General features: G+C 42.2%; 2 protein-coding genes across 2 annotated transcripts; one reads left to right on the top strand and one right to left on the bottom strand.

The window, feature by feature from the left end:
- Positions 1-1,628: 1,628 nt before the first annotated feature.
- LOC116386386 (CD166 antigen) lies at positions 1,629-11,591 on the bottom strand. The gene is made up of 7 exons (XM_031852532.1): positions 11,438-11,591; positions 10,623-10,744; positions 9,913-10,132; positions 8,633-8,778; positions 5,898-6,042; positions 3,450-3,594; positions 1,629-2,408 (listed from the first exon to the last, which is right to left on the bottom strand). Exons 1-7 carry the CDS (start codon positions 11,487-11,489, stop codon positions 2,321-2,323), a joined length of 918 nt encoding a protein of 305 aa, XP_031708392.1. The 5' UTR covers positions 11,490-11,591; the 3' UTR covers positions 1,629-2,320.
- A 1,242-nt stretch (positions 11,592-12,833) lies between these two features.
- On the top strand, positions 12,834-16,275 carry taf12 (TAF12 RNA polymerase II, TATA box binding protein (TBP)-associated factor). Its single transcript, XM_031852536.1, has 6 exons — positions 12,834-12,980; positions 13,456-13,692; positions 13,828-13,905; positions 14,636-14,750; positions 15,302-15,390; positions 15,533-16,275. Exons 2-6 carry the CDS (start codon positions 13,612-13,614, stop codon positions 15,566-15,568), a joined length of 399 nt encoding a protein of 132 aa, XP_031708396.1. The 5' UTR covers positions 12,834-12,980; positions 13,456-13,611; the 3' UTR covers positions 15,569-16,275.
- Positions 16,276-16,430: the final 155 nt, after the last annotated feature.

Consider the following 16,430-nt stretch of genomic DNA (forward strand, 5'->3'; position numbering starts at 1 on the left):
CCCCCCCCCCCCCCCCCCCCCGCACCAGATGGGGCATTGTCAGGAAGTAATGAGGGGAAAACACCTGCTTCTCCAGCGAACTCCACTCCTTCATTTTCAGCCATTTGACACAACATATGCAGGATGCACATACAAAACCAAGTGACCGTGACGAGAACAGCAGTGGGCGATGGCTACAAATATCTAGCACTTTGTTGCATTAGTCAACGAGGTGACATGTCTGGTATAATTCACCTTTACTTGTAGATCAGTGTACCGAGGGCTGTCAGGACATTTGCCTGCCTGATTAATTGACACCGGTGTTGCCATGTCACAGATCTGCATCCTGCCTGGACTTTACGCTAATATCTTTGGCTGCTCTCTGTATTCTCTGCACAGATCCTGCCTCGCCCTAAGCCGTTGTCCGGTGGTTTATCCTCGAGGCACTATATCAAGGTCAAAATGTCTCTGTAAACTACACTTTTCTCCCTCCCAACCAGAACCTTGTACCTCTGGGACAGCGCCACTGTGTGAAACTCCTGATACATAATCTTGTCTTTTCTGGCCAACCAGTTGAAGCCCCAGGACCTACGCCCACAAGGGAGCACACAGCGTTTCACTCATGACTGACTCAAAGGCCAAAACGAGATGGTGCTCGCTGGCATTTCACATGCAGGAGGGCATTTCAAATTTACAACATTGTATTTTTTCCAACAGAGTGTGAAGATTTTGTGAGAAGTCTTTCTGTTTTGGTTAAAAAAAAAAAATCACCCCATCTGTTTTCCTCTTTATTCCTGGGCTTGTTGAAGACATAAAATCAGCAGACGTTTGTGGAGTTGGAAAAAGAAAAACAGAGTCTGTAAAAATTCCTGACAAAGAGTGGCTGCAGCAGAGCCGAGCTGTACAGGGGCTTGAATAATCAGTTTAATAACATTATCCTGGCTGTGCTCTGTGGCGCATGTATCCGTTAATGGAGTGTCATTGTTAAACTGCCGCTTCACCCATTATTAACGACGGCCTACGGTCAACCACACACCGATAATAAAACCACATAAAGCCCAACATAACTTCAACAGACAAGCGTAATGGAATTATTTGCATTATGAGCACGGTTATGGTAATAAGCGATGGTGCTGTGGCACAGCATTAAGGGTTACAAGGCAACAGAGGAGAAAATTAAAAAGATGAAGTTGTAGTCTATGATGGTTAGTTTGGCGGGGAATCGGAATCGGCTAAATTGAGGTACTACCGGAGGCTAACCCTGCCTATTCTTATAATGGATGGGCAAAGTTTTAAAGTTACATGACTTTACTACTATTCTCACTGTGTTAAAGTGTGAGTTTTTAGTTCACGAGTATGTTTGTTAGCTGAACTGGCTGAGAATGGGTTTGTGCCTGCAGGCGGATTGGGAGAAACACAAGCATACACAGGCACAGTACTTTAAGTAAAGGTCACTGCTTCAGAGTAAGGGCTTACACACTGAAGGGGAAGGTTGGTAAACAAACTGATGCAAGCTTGAGAGGGCATTGGATGGAGAAGATGTTCTGCCACGCGAGCGTGCAGCTTTCACCACGTTGTCGATACTCGTCAACCTCTTTTGTAATGCTAAAATGGGACGAAATCAATGGCAAACACAGGCGGACAGCAAATAACATTTTCTGAAAGCCATTTAATATCAAAGAAATCCAGAGTACAGTAAATACAATAGTAGAGTGCAATGTGCCCGAGAGCTGTCTCAGTAAAAAGATTATGATAACCTTCTCACAGAAGCTGCTTCCTGCTTTGGAAAAAGAGGTTGAAAGGGAAACAAATCAACTAAATAAAAGCTTGTTCTATCAACCAAATGGCTCATTCATAATACACAGCTGAGCAATTATGTTTGCGACAGAAAAGAGAGAGAATTGCATATGGAATCTTTACAGCTCTTAACAGTACACAAGATTAATCCCCCATCATTTTAATAAGAATGGAGCTCACCGCACAGTGCAGAATAAATGAAAAGAAAATTGCCCACATGTCCAAGACGCACAACTTCAACCTACACACACAAGCAAAGCAGCATTCGTGCCTCTAAAGCAATCATTTGCCCTTAAGTTTATATGTTGTTTTTCTCACACCCAGCTTTGCTCTCCCTTATCTCCAAACATCCCTCTTTTTGTCCCCTTTCCTCCCCGTCTCCTGCCTCAATGTGACCACCCTGATACCTGCACATCCTCCCTCTTTAAGTATCCTCTCCATGCCATCCCTCATTTTCTGGTCACCCACTCCATCTTACTTGCCTCTTACTCACTCCCCCCCCCCCCCACCATCCCCCTCCTCATCCTTCCACCTGCCCGTGCAGTCAAACCAGAGGTTGTTTGTCTGCACAGGTGGAGGGCAGGGACTCCACACTGGCTTTGTAGATGGGCTTCTTCTGAGACCGGTCATCACTGGCGAGAGAAGAGAGAGAAGGAAAGACAGAGGAGCATTATTATCAGTATATCGACCTCCCAGCAGGCACTAGAAAATATATAAGTGAGGAAATTATAGACTAGGACCGAGCGATGTAGCCATGATGTGAAAGTCCATTTTTCTCTCTTTAGCTCTCTCTCTTTTTTATACGCTCATATACACATATGGCAAATGCTGCTATTTCTTCGAGGCCACCACAAAGACACAGAGATCATGTATAAAGCATGCACTCATGGAAATTGTGTCCTTTGAAAATTCTTTTTTTCAGCCCATATGGGAAAGAAGTCAATAAGGGAAGCAGCATGGGGTCATGGTGCACATTAACATGCTGTCAGCAATGGGTTTAATGGGACTTCGCTTCTGCTCTTTTCATCGCTGTCGCCTTTATATGTACTTTAAATACTATCACGGAATTGAAGCTGCTGCCATTAGCCCAGGCTCTCCACAAGCAGAAAGTGTGGAGAAACACGTGGGAGAGGAGGAGAGCATGAAAGAGATCAAGAACGGGGTCAAGTCTGTCAGAGCAGCGATAACGCCTTTCAAAACACATAAAAGCACACAGACACTAGTCTGCACATGTGCGAAAAGGTTTTCTGCAAGATCACTTGGCAATATTTAAGACGCATACACACAATGTGAAGTATACACCAAGGTGCACACTGGCACATGCGGCAAAATGCACACACTGTAACTGTAATGGCCTCGGTTCTATCGCATGAGACAGAATGAAATATTGCAGCAATAACCATAAACGTAATATAAAGTCAAACTGCGGGAGGAGAGACCGAGGCTGAGTTAGGGAAAATAGGAAGGTGAGTCTGGACGAAGCGCAGTTAAAAAAAAAATAAAAATCAAACACGCGCACACATTCCCTCGCATCCAGAGGCACTTTATCAATCAGATTTAGATTACGATTTAAAAGATCAGATCACAGGTAAAGAGAAAAGTGATTTCCTTTTATGAAAGAGGAGCAGACGCACACACACACACACACACACACTCAAACAGTTGTTTCTTACATGGGTCCCTTGCAGGTCTTGGCGCGCTTGGCCCTGCGGCACAGGAATACACTCATGGAGAGGATGAACACCAGGAGAGAGAGGGCCGCTGCCGAGGTCATCAACACGAGACGGCCATTACTAGACTCGTACCAGCGGGCATCCTCTGCGGGACAGATCAATCAGACATGAAGGCAAACATGCATCACACAGACTCTGAAATCAGCAAAACTACAAGTTTTTCCTGCCTCCAGGCAAAGCATCTAAAGGCAACCTTCTGTTTGTTTGTGGAAGAAAAGAGTGTCTGTGCAGAGCTCAGATGGCCATTCTGCCGCTCACTGCACAGATCTTCAAGAAGTCTGCTCTTTGCCATTTTAAAATGCCTAATTATCCCCAACAAAGTAAAAAATTAAGAATTATGGTTAAGAGGATTTGGAGCAGCGACAAACGCACGCTTTGCCTGTTCATATACAGTAGCCGTATTCCATATGTGAAGAGAATTTCTTGGCACCAGGACTGTTTGTTTAAGGTTTGCACTGCTATTGTAGTGCAAATTCAAAGCCACAGCAGTGACATGGAACATTTGCTCGCCATACCCCAACCATTATTCAAGCATCTAGAGAGTATTACTTTTTTTTTAATTACTACATTGTGCTTCAGAGAAAATACTGGAGAAACTGTGGAGCGCAGTGACCAATGAGACAATTGAAGAAGTAAAGAGATGACTCCACCATAATAAATAACATGCGTTGGCTTAATTGCATTTTTAGAGGTTGCATAATTTCAACGAATGAAATTTCAAGGCTTATGAATCTTACTGGGGGAGAGGATGGTGTTTAAAAACGGCATGGCATTAACACAGTGCAGTCATCTCACAGGTCAATGATGAAGATGATGAAGACAGATGAAGTGCCATAAATTGGATTATCTATAATGTTGTAATGAAATTCGTTCTCCACTTGAATACAATCATGAGAAATAAGACAGTTTGTCATTCATAAAGACAAAGACAAGCCTGCTCTCCGCAGACATCACTATGAAACACTACGATGCACTGTATACTTTCTCATGGTGTTAGAAAGACCCATGGGTGCATCTAAATCTCAGAAGATGTTGCAACATCAGTTGGAATAAGTAACAAAAAATGAAAGCAGCTGTGGTGGGCATCAGAGCGCCATCTAGTGGAGGAGCTTGAACATGGTTAGATCAAAATAAAAAATTTATTTTTTGCTAACATACAAATGCTGTTATTTTGACTTACCTTAGTTTATTGGTTATTTTGTTATTGTCCATTTGTGTTAATTTGCCTTTTAGTAATAGCCAATCCTCACTTATTTAGTTTTATTAATTCTGTTTTTGTATAATGTTGTTTTGTGTTGTTGAAATTTTCAAATTCAGTAAACGTCAAACTAGAACTCATCATTGTATTGACCTATTCCGTTTGAATAAGCCCCACACCGATCACGAGCCGTCATCAGGTGGAGACGTGTTTTGCCACTGTTAGCTCGCCAACGTTCCCTCGAAACGACAAAGTGATGTTAGACACAACCCTGCGCCAATAAAAGCTCCAAAGCAAGTAGTGAAGAAATAGGACTCTGAATAAATCACATTTGGATTCATAATGCCAGTGACGGGTGAGGGTAAGCAGTGTATTTTATTTTGGTCATTACAGCTGACGGTGACACAACACTAATTTACATCCCTGTTTATTTCATCTTGTATCATTATTATTATTTTTGTATTATGGTGATCCTCTGGAATTTCCTAACAATCACAAGTGGGCTTTAAGTTACAAAAGGTTGAGAAGCCCTTCTCTAGAGTGCACTTATGTTTGACTTGACATTTCTGTCAAAAGAAAAAGAAAATGAAAGGTCAGGTGATAATCACTGCTTATTTCACCGTTTAAATAATTATCCTTTAATCCTTAAAGTTGGTGCAGTTTAGTCATTGCCATTTATTTATTTAAAATGTATTAATGTCCTATGGTATCATCTTACCTATTTTCATTTGACATTTTAAAGGTAATTTCATTACGGGCTTCTTTGTCACCTTTTCTGTGTGAGGTGTTTTCAAAAATGTCCTCACCTCTCTCTACAGCATTACAGTCTTTTCTCTACTTTTCATTATCATTCTAGTGTGCAGATAAATTAAACCTTAACCCCGTAGGCTATTTCTTTAGAAATGTAAGGCTTTAAAGGTTTCACAAGCACTTTCGCAAAGGAGAACTTCTGCATAATGCTCCTGATGACGTAATGGCACACAAATCCCTGACCTTTTTTGGTCACATTTAAGCAGCTGATTGAAAAACGAAGTAGTGTTTTTTTGTTTTTGCTTAGAGGATGTTTAGAGAGGAATTACCCAGCATTTACAAAGAAAGACCAAAAGAAGAAGCGGGAAACGACCTTTCTACACTCAGTCAGTATAAAGGACAACAGGACTTTTCCAGTTGGATCTATAGTCTTTCCTTACTTGACAGCACAGTGATGCTGATGGTGCGTTTCTTGCTGAGTGACTCCACAGAGGGATGCTCGGCCATGCAAGTGTACTGTCCTTCATCCATCACTCTGATCTTCCTCAGCGTCAGCGTGGAGGAAGGCAGGATCCAGTCGTCACCCTGAAAGAGAAAGATGGAGACTTAGAAGAGAGCGTAAGAGAGTGCAACAAACAGAAAGCAGGGCGGAAAGTCAAAAAAAAAAAAAAAAATATTGGATGGATTGTTTGCAGCCCGAAGAGAATTGACAAACTCCTACAAATTAAAATTGTGCTGAGCTTAGAGCACAAGAAAGATGGAGAATAGACGATGCTAGTAGGCGACAGAGAGATACAGAGTTTCAGACAGACATGAGTGTATAAGTGGGAAAGAGAAAGAAAAGGAAGTAAAAGTGTTATTTTGGCGGATTTGTGTGTGAGTGATAGAGGGACAAAGAAAGAACGAAATAGAACACAAAATGGAGAAACAGAGAGACTGGCAACAACAGTGGGGCGCAGAGAGAAAGACTGCTGGTGCACAGCCACCAGAGAACAGTCCCCAAAGTCCTAAATGAAGTGTATTTACCTGAGTAGTAATCCCAACGAATGAACACACATCGACACAAGTCAATAACCCAGATAAAACCATCATCCGCAAAGAATGAAGCCACAACAACAGACTGTTAACACAACACGTAATGAGATGGCGAGGGAGCGGGATGAATTGTTGACACAGAAATAGCTGTACTATTATGAGATAGAGCTCGACATGGGAGGAAACAAATAATAGGCCAAACACAAGGATTGGAAAACAAACGAACACAGGGGATGAGGTAAAAAAAAACAAAAAAACAAAAAAAAGACATTACACCATGCAAATGATTTGGCTCCTGGGAGCTGCGGCTCCTGCCAAGAAAGTCCATTTCAATTTGAATGGATCTGAATTAAGAGGATTTCCCATAAAGGCCAGGTCTGGCCAAAGCAGCATTTTGTATGCAAATCCACTGCATGGCTTTCTAAGCAGTGGCCCATTTCTGCCTCTGTCCTGCTGTCATTACCGGGGGCCAATGTGCCCACGCCCGCTGTCTGTCAAAGTCGGCCGTTCTGATGCCGCCTTTCGCCCCATATCCACTCCTGTCATACATACAGTATCGGCTCACAGATAGAGAACAAACACAGCCACCGAACATCCCATCTCATCTTATCATTTCCTCGTCTCATTCCTCTCTTCCCCGGACCTTACCGTCACGCTGACAATAATTCTTCTTCTTCAAAGTGCTGTAGATTCCACAAATAATGACCAAAAAAAAAATCGAATAAACTCATATGAATATGTGGAGGACAAACAGTATTAGCAGCATACAATGTCCACTGAATTGGATTTGGACTTGTAAGCCCATTTAAAACCCGGATTAGCAGTAACCCTTTAACAAGCATATTAACCCTGAGCCCACTTATCAAAAAGAATAACGAAAGGGGGAACTTTCCAATTACGTGTGCCTGTTCCCAAGATATCGTCCTGGTAGTGGAGCTTCATTACACCGGTGGCTTGCTGGTTGTGGTAACGGTGATTTTGATTACATCTTGAAAGTGTAATACCATTTTCTCACCACAAGGGCACAGAGTATCTCCCAGCTCATCAGCGTCTTCTTACATGCCTATTGTCACTTTGGCATTTTACACAGAGATGTCTTAATTTCCCCCGGGTGAGCGTTTCTTAGCTCAGCGAAGGGTCCAGTTGAATAATTCAATCCTGGTTAACCAAACACTAAAAAAAAAAAAAATCATTAGAAATCTATACACATAATTGTTTTCAGGTTGACTGGCTCTTGTCTAGACCTCATTAAACTATTAATCCTCTGTAAGTGGGAAAGCCGCAATCCCCAGCGAGCGGTGGGCCTAAGCCAACCGGTCACTTAAATACAGAGCACTTCTTCAGAAGAGGGGATGGAAAGACGACAGCCGAGAGGGGAAACAAGTGGCTTGAGAAAAAACTCAGGGAGAGAAACGGTGTAAGAGGAGGAGAGAAAATTAGAAGAACGGTGTGAGCAAAGCCAAGAGAGAAAGAGGGAACTAGAAAGCCTGTTCTCATTCCTAGAGCGGCAAATACAGATGCTTTGTAGCGTCCTCTAAGAGTCGCACGACGCACCCTTTAGCGTCTGTATGAGACGCACCGCCATTATTTTAGACTTTTCGAAAAAATGCTCCGGGAGTGTGATGACGCTGTAGTCTAAAGACTGTCGGAAATAAGGGACACGACCGGCGTTTGTATCCCAAAGAGGTGTTGAGTCATTTTGAAGTAACATTAGTGATGTTTGTGACATCTTTTACATACTTATGTTACCTTCTTTACATTTTTTAATATACACAGCTAAGCCCAACCATCATGTTTATCCTCTGTGCCTTCGCTGTGTTGCCTGAACCTAAGCAACGGATTTTGCTTAAATCCACAACGTTAACCACGTGATCACTGGGACCGAGCTCTGGGCAACCCAGTGTGTTTAGAAAGTGACGCCTCAGGGTCTGACAAAGTCAGTACGGGACGAGTTGGGGGTGTCAGTACTACGCGACACACTAGGAATGAGAATGTGTTGGCCGAGATAGACTGGAACAAGACAGGAAAGAAATTAAGAGGTCACATCGACAGGGGAGGGAGGGAGCTGGAGAGGGAATGAAAAGTTTCCAAAAGCGTAATGAGGACACTGTCAACGTGCAGAATCCGGAGGCTTTCTCACGTCTTTATTCCAGAAGTAGAATGGCATCTCCGACGAGCTGGCGGAGCACCTCACCACCACATCATCCCCGAGTCGCACCTTCAGCTCCTGTGGGATGCTCAAGTAGCTGGTGTAGCCTTCCCTCGTCAGTGACAGCTCCCCCATGTCTAAAGCCCAGCGGGAATGAAGAACAACGATCGAGCGTTAATGAAGCAAGAAATGTCTCCAAGAGAACGTGACTGAACACATGTTTGCAGTGGTAGCAGCTGCTAAAACACTCGGATCTTTTAAGTATACAGGCTCAAGTTTGAATGCCTCCCAAAGGTACAGACTGTCTCAAGCGATCAATAATAATGATAATAGGCTTCATCTTATCGAAGTCTTTAGAGAGGCAGTGTTGTGAATAATGGCTCATCTTCCATCTCAATAGATGGCCCACGTCCATCGAGCTCCTGGCTTCCCCCCCCCCCCCCCCGCGTCTCCTTCGGTCCTTTAGTCCGTTCTAATCTTTGCCTCTTATTGATTCCTCCCATGAGGCTGAGGAGCCTATCAAACAGCATTACGGTCGATTTGATGGCCACTGAGAAGATAGAGGACACTGATAATCTGACTTGCAAGACATGGATGCCGTTTTATGCAAATATGTATCCCCACACTGAAAGCTTCAAACTTGAGCCCCACCCGGGAGAATGCTTTTTTTTGTTAGCCTGGAGTGCAGAGGGGGAAAAAAAAAAAAATAATGAAATAAAATGTCGTCAACCTATCATAGCAACACCGTGTTTGCACTGGATCTGTGCTTTTTGCAGTTATTTTGTTGTACACCTCTGCAGCTGCATTGCACAGATGTGTCTTGTCCTGTTAACTATTAATGTGTTTTTCTATCCCTCTCTGTGAAGAAAGCTGTATCCACAGTGTCTGAAAAATTGTCTCTCCCTCCTGCTGGTTGGAAATTGCAAAGCTTCAGACTTTCTTTGTTCCGTCTTCTCACCTAGACTGTTTACCGTTGTACAGTCACTTTTTTTATGCTTCCTTCTTTGTCAATAATGTCAGCAGTCTCGGTTATGCCACGCATTTCCTTATTGGAAAGTGAAACTCAGAAGCTGTGTATCTTATTTGTATATCACAATTTTACCTATCGTATTGTCTGATTCCTGCAGTAATCTCTTTTCCCTCTGCAGGGGACCGACAATTTAAAAAAAAAAAAAACATCTAAGGTTGCTTTATTTATCAAAAGGGAAATACAGTGTCACCGAGTCATTGTTCCACAGACAGCTCCCACCCATATCAACCCATGCACTCACAATGCACTTTGAAGTCCAGCAGCGGGGAGGAGATGTAGGACGTCTCGGTCACATTTTCGGCGTCGGTCACATTTTCGACGTCGGACACACAGCGGTAGGGCCCCTCGTAGAACCTTCCTGCGTGGGGGATGGACAGGACTAGACTGTCCGCAGTCCGCACGATCTGCATCGCATAGAAGCACCAAGATCGCTCCCAAACTGGACGCCAGCGCTGCATGTACTGAAGAAAGAACTTTGATTAAAGCTTGACATGGAAATATTTATAAGAATAGAATCACATGACGTTATACTGTGAGGAGTATTCCGATGGGTTATGTTTCATGTGTTGAGGCTTTTGTTCAATTCTCCTCCGTGTTGGACTACACAGCAGTCAGCTGCTCGACGGCATGATATTTGCATAGAGCAGTTGAATGCCCATGTAGGGCAAGTCATTGCAAATTCAGGCTATAAATGTTATGACATGGGTGACAATGTCCAGGGAGTATTCTTTTCTAATGTACAGTATCAGTATGTAAAAACAAAACATAATTAAGTGATTAATCTTTTGTTTCACGTTACATAATTCAAACGATAGGAATTAAACACTTGAGCACTCTGTCCTTTCTCATCAGCACTACAATGTTAAAAGCATAGTCAAATAATGGTGAGAACTTTTGAAATGTACCCACTTCTCTCCCTCCCACCCACCCATTTGTTCCCGCCGGGCTCACCTTGGAGAAGACCTCAAAGTGGACCTGGCTGATGTTGAGTTCAGAGTCCGAGGACAGACACTCCAGCGTGACGCTCTCTCCCTCCAGGACCGGCTGGGTCGGCCCTTTAATGAGCAAAGTGGCTGCATGTGGACAGAGATTACACATGCAGGTTATTGATCACAACATGAATAGGCAGGGTGCTCGCTGGGGAGCTCGCTGCTGTTCGGGGCAACACTTTCAAAACAACGGCTCCCTCTTCCTGACATTTGCTTCTGGCTCCTGTGGGGAAACTGCCAATACTCTGAAAGTCACCGTGGTCACATAACCAGCAACAGGTTCTGCTCCTTTACTTACGCTACAGTTGCAACAGAGGCTATTTGTCTTTGACGTCAGGCAAGAATTATTGCACAGCACAAACGGTTTCATTATTGTCACACATAAGCTGCGAGTGTTATATAGACGGGTCTCTGTATACAGTATGTATAAATAAAAACGTATTTAACTGTTGTTTTCGTCGTTCCCTTGATAATAACATCCACATTTCCTGCTTGAGTTGGAGTCTGGTAACCACCAGGGGAAACCCATCAGTGTGACAGAAGAGAAACTCGCGCGTTTCCTCGAGAGGACATACGCACTCAGAAACAGACAGGCGAGCAGACAAGCAAGCAGGAACACACACACAATAACAAAACAGAAACGGGATATATTTATGGGGAAGAAAAAAAAAGACCAGAATAACACTTGAAGATTTAACCAATCGCTAATTACAGAACAGCAATACAATTACAAGTTTTACGGTGACTGTAGCTATAAAATATAAAACAAATATTTACCAGAACTGCCATGAATCAGGGCGAACACTGCAGCAACTAGAAGTACTTTCATGACTGTGGAACCAAACAAAAAAACCTTTACAAGTTTAGAAAAAGGGTGCGCACTCCTGTCCAGTTTCTAATCTGAAATGAAAGTTTGCTCAGTATTTATCCATAACCAGCTGGAGGTGTGGCGTGTGTTTCCAGGAAGTAGGCTCATAGTCTGAAATCTGAACGCACAAAGAAAAACACATCCAAACCATTATACTGCCGACAATAAATTGCTCAATACGCCTTATTATATTTCTGGTGTTTTCTTTTCTGAGGAGCATACAAGCCTGAATTGTTGTTTATGTGAACTGTAAAGAAAGAAACTGGCTGCTGCTGTATAATCAAATTCACCGTCAGTGCGTCATTAGTCTCTGTGGCGAATCGGGCCTATCGGGTTTTCAGTCTGAGCTTGTTGTTGAGGGCAATGTTTTTTCTGAGGAAGTCCAACAGAATATGAAAGAAGTCTTATGTTACCGAAGAGCTTCGCAAAATCCCCGTGTGATATGTAATGCCAAACAAGCAAACACGTTAGGCTTCATTTACTGGGACCTTTGATACATTGGCTGTTAAGAGACGGACAGGACGCGTAATCGAAAGCGATATTAAAGAGCGTCTCAGAGAGCATTTGCTGTAGGCTACTCGGATTTAAAACGCAAAGTCATCTTTAGACTCGTGAGTGACATGTACCTCGAAGATATTAGTTGTTTCGCATTCAGTTAGATGTGGGCATATCTATTGCATCCACCCCAGGCCTATACAATAGTATTGTTGAAATTAGAATATTTGGGGGAAAAAACAATAATAATATCTTTTGAAATGCCTCGGTTTCATTGTGTAAAATATTTAGGGATTTATGTATACAAATACTTAAACTATATTTAACCATTAGCTGCAAGCTCAAATTAAGGACCCCTCTATTCTTGGGAGAGTAGTCTTTCAAAGGCCGAACCTCTATGTCTGTACTATTATCTCCTTATGTAAATGCACATCAAGGATATTTACTACTTTCTATGAATTTATTTGGAAGAATAAACCACATTGATTAAAAATTTAAATATTTAAAAAAATCTTACATCGCTCTAAAGGTGGTTTGGAAGTATTTCACTTTCATTTTTTGTTTTGCCAAAACTGGCTGGAAGCTTGTCTTACTGAGCACGATTTCTTATTATATGTCATATAATATAATAATATATATCTAATAATACATATTCATAAATGTTGGTAGTTTAAAGTTTGTGTTGCATTGTGATTAGTTACCAGAAAGGAATATGCATATTGGTTTTTCATTTAATTTGTTGAACCATGATTTAGTTCCACATAACATCCAGCAGGTGGCGGGGTAGAGGCGATATGTTGCCACCGGAAATAGACCGAAAGAAAGCGGAAGTAGTGAAAGATAACCTCTCTAATTTTTCGAACTGTGCCGAAGCACTCTGAGGGAATCTGTTGGCATTAAACTCACTCATTGTCGCACCGACGCCGAAACATGGACAGATAGTGTTTGTTTTATCGGGTAAGTTGTAAATGTAACTCGTGATTTCGGGATGTACCGTTGTACGAAGCCGTGGTGTTAGATTAGCAGCTAATGTTAGCCTGTTTGGCTAAATTCAAAGCTTGATAGCTGCTATTGTTTTTAGCATATTACGTTACGTTAGCGTCGGCTTTTACATGTTTGTTTCAGTTGTTTAAGCTGCACAGTCGCTGAACAGTTTCCTGTCTGATCTTATTATTTTACTAGTGTGGTGTTACCTTTCTAAATCTGTTAATATTTTTTAATAACGTTAGATCCTACAGCGTTTTACGGACAAGTTGGTGCATCTTGTCGTCAGGCAAAACAGAAAATGAAAGCAGAGTAAAATAAACAAATCGAGCAGAGAATACAGCACACATAAAACATAAGGCTTTTTGGTACAGATTCTCCAAGCAGGTTAAGCATGTTTATCAACCTATTAGCTTCTGTAACTAGTTAACCCGACTGTTTTCTCCAGATTTACGGAGGTGGTCCCTGCAAACGATAATCTATCACATCTGTGCCCATCTTGGACTGTCGCTCCGGACTCTCACACAGACGAACAGTTTTGCTCACTGTTAAAAAAAACAAAAAACCCCACCAGAGTCCCTCCTCTCCTCCTGTGGCCACCAGCATGGCTAACAGCATCCCGCCAGCAGTAAAGGTTACTGGGACCCCTGGCCCTGCTGGCAGAAGTAGTCCGGAGGGATCTCAGGTCAGTGTTTTTTGTTAATTCATCAAACCCAAAGACGTTAGAGACATTATTCGACTAAAGGAAAGAGGACACGGCATTGGCACAGCTGTACCCATTCTGTAACTCAATGAATGGATACATTTGCTTTCTCTCCAGGTGCTCAGTAAGAAGAAGCTGCAGGACCTGGTGAGAGAGATCGACCCGAATGAGCAGCTGGATGAGGATGTTGAGGAGGTCTGTCACCGGTTTTGATTTCAGTTCAAAATAAACTCCCATTTCACAAGTGTAGACATTAGAGATGAGCTACAAAACGCAGTATTAAATTATTGAACACCATAGTATTCATCAGCTCAGACATTTAATCAACGCTAATGATTTAGTGTAATTCAGTATCGCACTGCAGCATCTCCTCTCTGTGTCGGGTCTGAGCCCACACACACACACACAAACACTCTCTTGTAAGCTTGTCTGCTGGCTGAGACAAACCAGCCCCTATTCTCTCCAGCAGCAGTACTTACAAAGAGTGATTGACATCAGCAAAGGAAGGACTGACGCTTACCACCGTCTGTATTCTTCATTCTTTACAAACTTCACATTTCAGTTACTTTGCCGTTTTAAAATTACTTTAAAATTATGAATAAATTCTAATCCTGCTCTGAATTTATTCCTTTATTACATTATATATTGAAAAGCAGTTATTTAGTGATGAAACCCATCCCTGGTAAACGTAAGCAGCAGTGGAATGTTCGGTGCGAATACTACTTGCATCTTGCAGATTCTCGTTGCTCTATAGTTCCCCAACCGACGGCACACATCCATCATGTGGAAATGTTATTCTGCTGAAAGCCTGGCTGAATGAAAAATGGTGTCAGCAGCAGAAAATATGAGGGATTTGTCCAGCCGCGGTGGAATGTTGCTTTACTGAGCATGATTAATGGTTCTCACACTGCCTGTCTCTTCTCAGATGCTGCTGCAAATTGCAGATGACTTTATTGAGAGTGTAGTGACAGCGGCCTGTCAGCTGGCTCGCCATCGCAAGTCCAACACCCTGGAGGTGAAGGATGTTCAATTACATCTTGGTAAGTTGCTTCTTTTTTTTTTGGCAGCGTTGCAAAACCCAATATTGTCACGAGGGTGGGTTCAAGTATCCGTGATATGATGGTCAGCCTGTAATGACTGGTGGATAATTGCTTTCAAAACGCTTGCCTCAGGTCCTCTTAATTATTCCCCACATATCATGTGTGACTCATTCATTTCTTAACCCAAAATGTAATATCTTTATTTTGTAGCCATAATGACGGTTACTTCTCCGCCGAGGACGTTGTGTTTTCCGTTTGTTTGTCGGCAGTAGTATGGGGGGAAAAACTACTCGCCCGCTGTTCAATAAACGTTGTGCGAGAGCTGTAGCGTGTAGAGCAGATCCGAGTCACGTGAATTATTTTTCGTTAAGATAACATTGCGAGATAAGGCATGTGGCCTTTGGTGGGGGTCTGCGCTCCGAGTGCCCTTTCTAGTTGGAAATTAGATCTCGGGTGTAAATGCTATGTCACATTTCCTCATTGTACTGTAGTTATATTGTGTTGGAAGTCCTGAGTAGTTCATACAGCGTCCTGCTGATTGCTTTTCTCAGAGCGCCAGTGGAACATGTGGATTCCTGGTTACGGCTCCGATGAGATCCGGCCGTTCAAGAAGGCTTGCACCACAGAGGCTCACAAACAGGTAAGCAATACATGTTTCTGTTGGACGTACTAGAATATTCCATGTCGTGGTACATCTAGAGAAAACATGATAACTGTCAAAATGATTGATATTGTAATAAACGTATACAGTGTATCTAACTGTTTATTTGGTTTCCTTACAGAGAATGGCGCTGATCCGCAAGACAACCAAAAAGTAGAGAGACTGTACACCAATATGTTGTACCCACTCTGTGTATCGTCTTCTTTCTTTTTGATCAATGAGGAAGAGAGAGAGATGGTTTTGGTGTTTAGTTTTTCATAGTGTCATTGTCACGTCTCCCTAACTTTTGAGTGTTTTGCCAGCACCATAGCACAATAATGTAATTGGTGTCTCTGATTCTGTTTTGTTGCTATTGAGTTAAGTCTGGTACAACTCCGCATTTTTGTCAATAAACATTTACTGGAATACTTTGTTTGGATGATGTGACCACGGCTGTATCTGATTTGCCTTTTGAGACTCTAGAGCGTTTAGAAGCGAATGTTAAAAGTTGTGTATGGTGTTATGTTACCAGTAGTAGGTCATTATAACTTTTGAGTATGTAAGAGATCATAGCTCCACTGTTTACTCACTCCACTCACGCTATTTATACTTTTTGTTTTGTTAGAGGGTCCATAATACCAAATTCCTACTGCAAATGGTGGCTACAAACACAGTAAATTCTCTGTTATTAGACATGTTTATGCTGTTGTGAATTGTTACTGATTGTAATAGGGTTTATTACTTTAACATTTATTTGAACTCTCCATGTAAATTGTATTTTTACTTTCAGCAAATATCAAAATGATGGAAGAAATGGTGCTCAGATGTTGACTTTTCACAATGTCAGATTCAAAAATAAATGACTGATCTGTTATCAAAAAAGAAGATATTTTGCAGTCTGGCATCTCTTGCTAGACTCAACTTAAAGTTAACTGCAGTGTCTTTACGCACAGGAAGGGGTTACATTTGAGTTAAGGGAAGGGCTTCTGTAACGTGTAAAATCTGTTCACCAAGGACACAAACCAGTATACAGCCACACT

The sequence above is a fragment of the Anarrhichthys ocellatus genome, unplaced genomic scaffold, assembly GCF_004355925.1.
Source record: "Anarrhichthys ocellatus isolate YVR2014 unplaced genomic scaffold, GSC_Weel_1.0 scaffold13, whole genome shotgun sequence".
In the NCBI taxonomy this organism is placed as follows: domain Eukaryota; kingdom Metazoa; phylum Chordata; class Actinopteri; order Perciformes; family Anarhichadidae; genus Anarrhichthys; species Anarrhichthys ocellatus.

Bases quoted from the DNA above. Each gene is read 5' to 3' on its own strand.
- taf12 (XM_031852536.1), top strand. From the start codon at position 13,612: ATGGCTAACAGCATCCCGCCAGCAGTAAAGGTTACTGGGACCCCTGGC. The intron at 14,751-15,301 runs GTAAGTTGCTTC...TGCTTTTCTCAG, and splicing joins GGATGTTCAATTACATCTTG to AGCGCCAGTGGAACATGTGG. The intron at 15,391-15,532 runs GTAAGCAATACA...GTTTCCTTACAG, and splicing joins CCACAGAGGCTCACAAACAG to AGAATGGCGCTGATCCGCAA.
- LOC116386386 (XM_031852532.1), bottom strand. From the start codon at position 11,489: ATGAAAGTACTTCTAGTTGCTGCAGTGTTCGCCCTGATTCATGGCAGT. The intron at 3,595-5,897 runs GTAAGGAAAGAC...TCTGTCCCGCAG, and splicing joins CAGCATCACTGTGCTGTCAA to AGGATGCCCGCTGGTACGAG. The intron at 2,409-3,449 runs GTAAGAAACAAC...TTCTCTCGCCAG, and splicing joins AAGACCTGCAAGGGACCCAT to TGATGACCGGTCTCAGAAGA.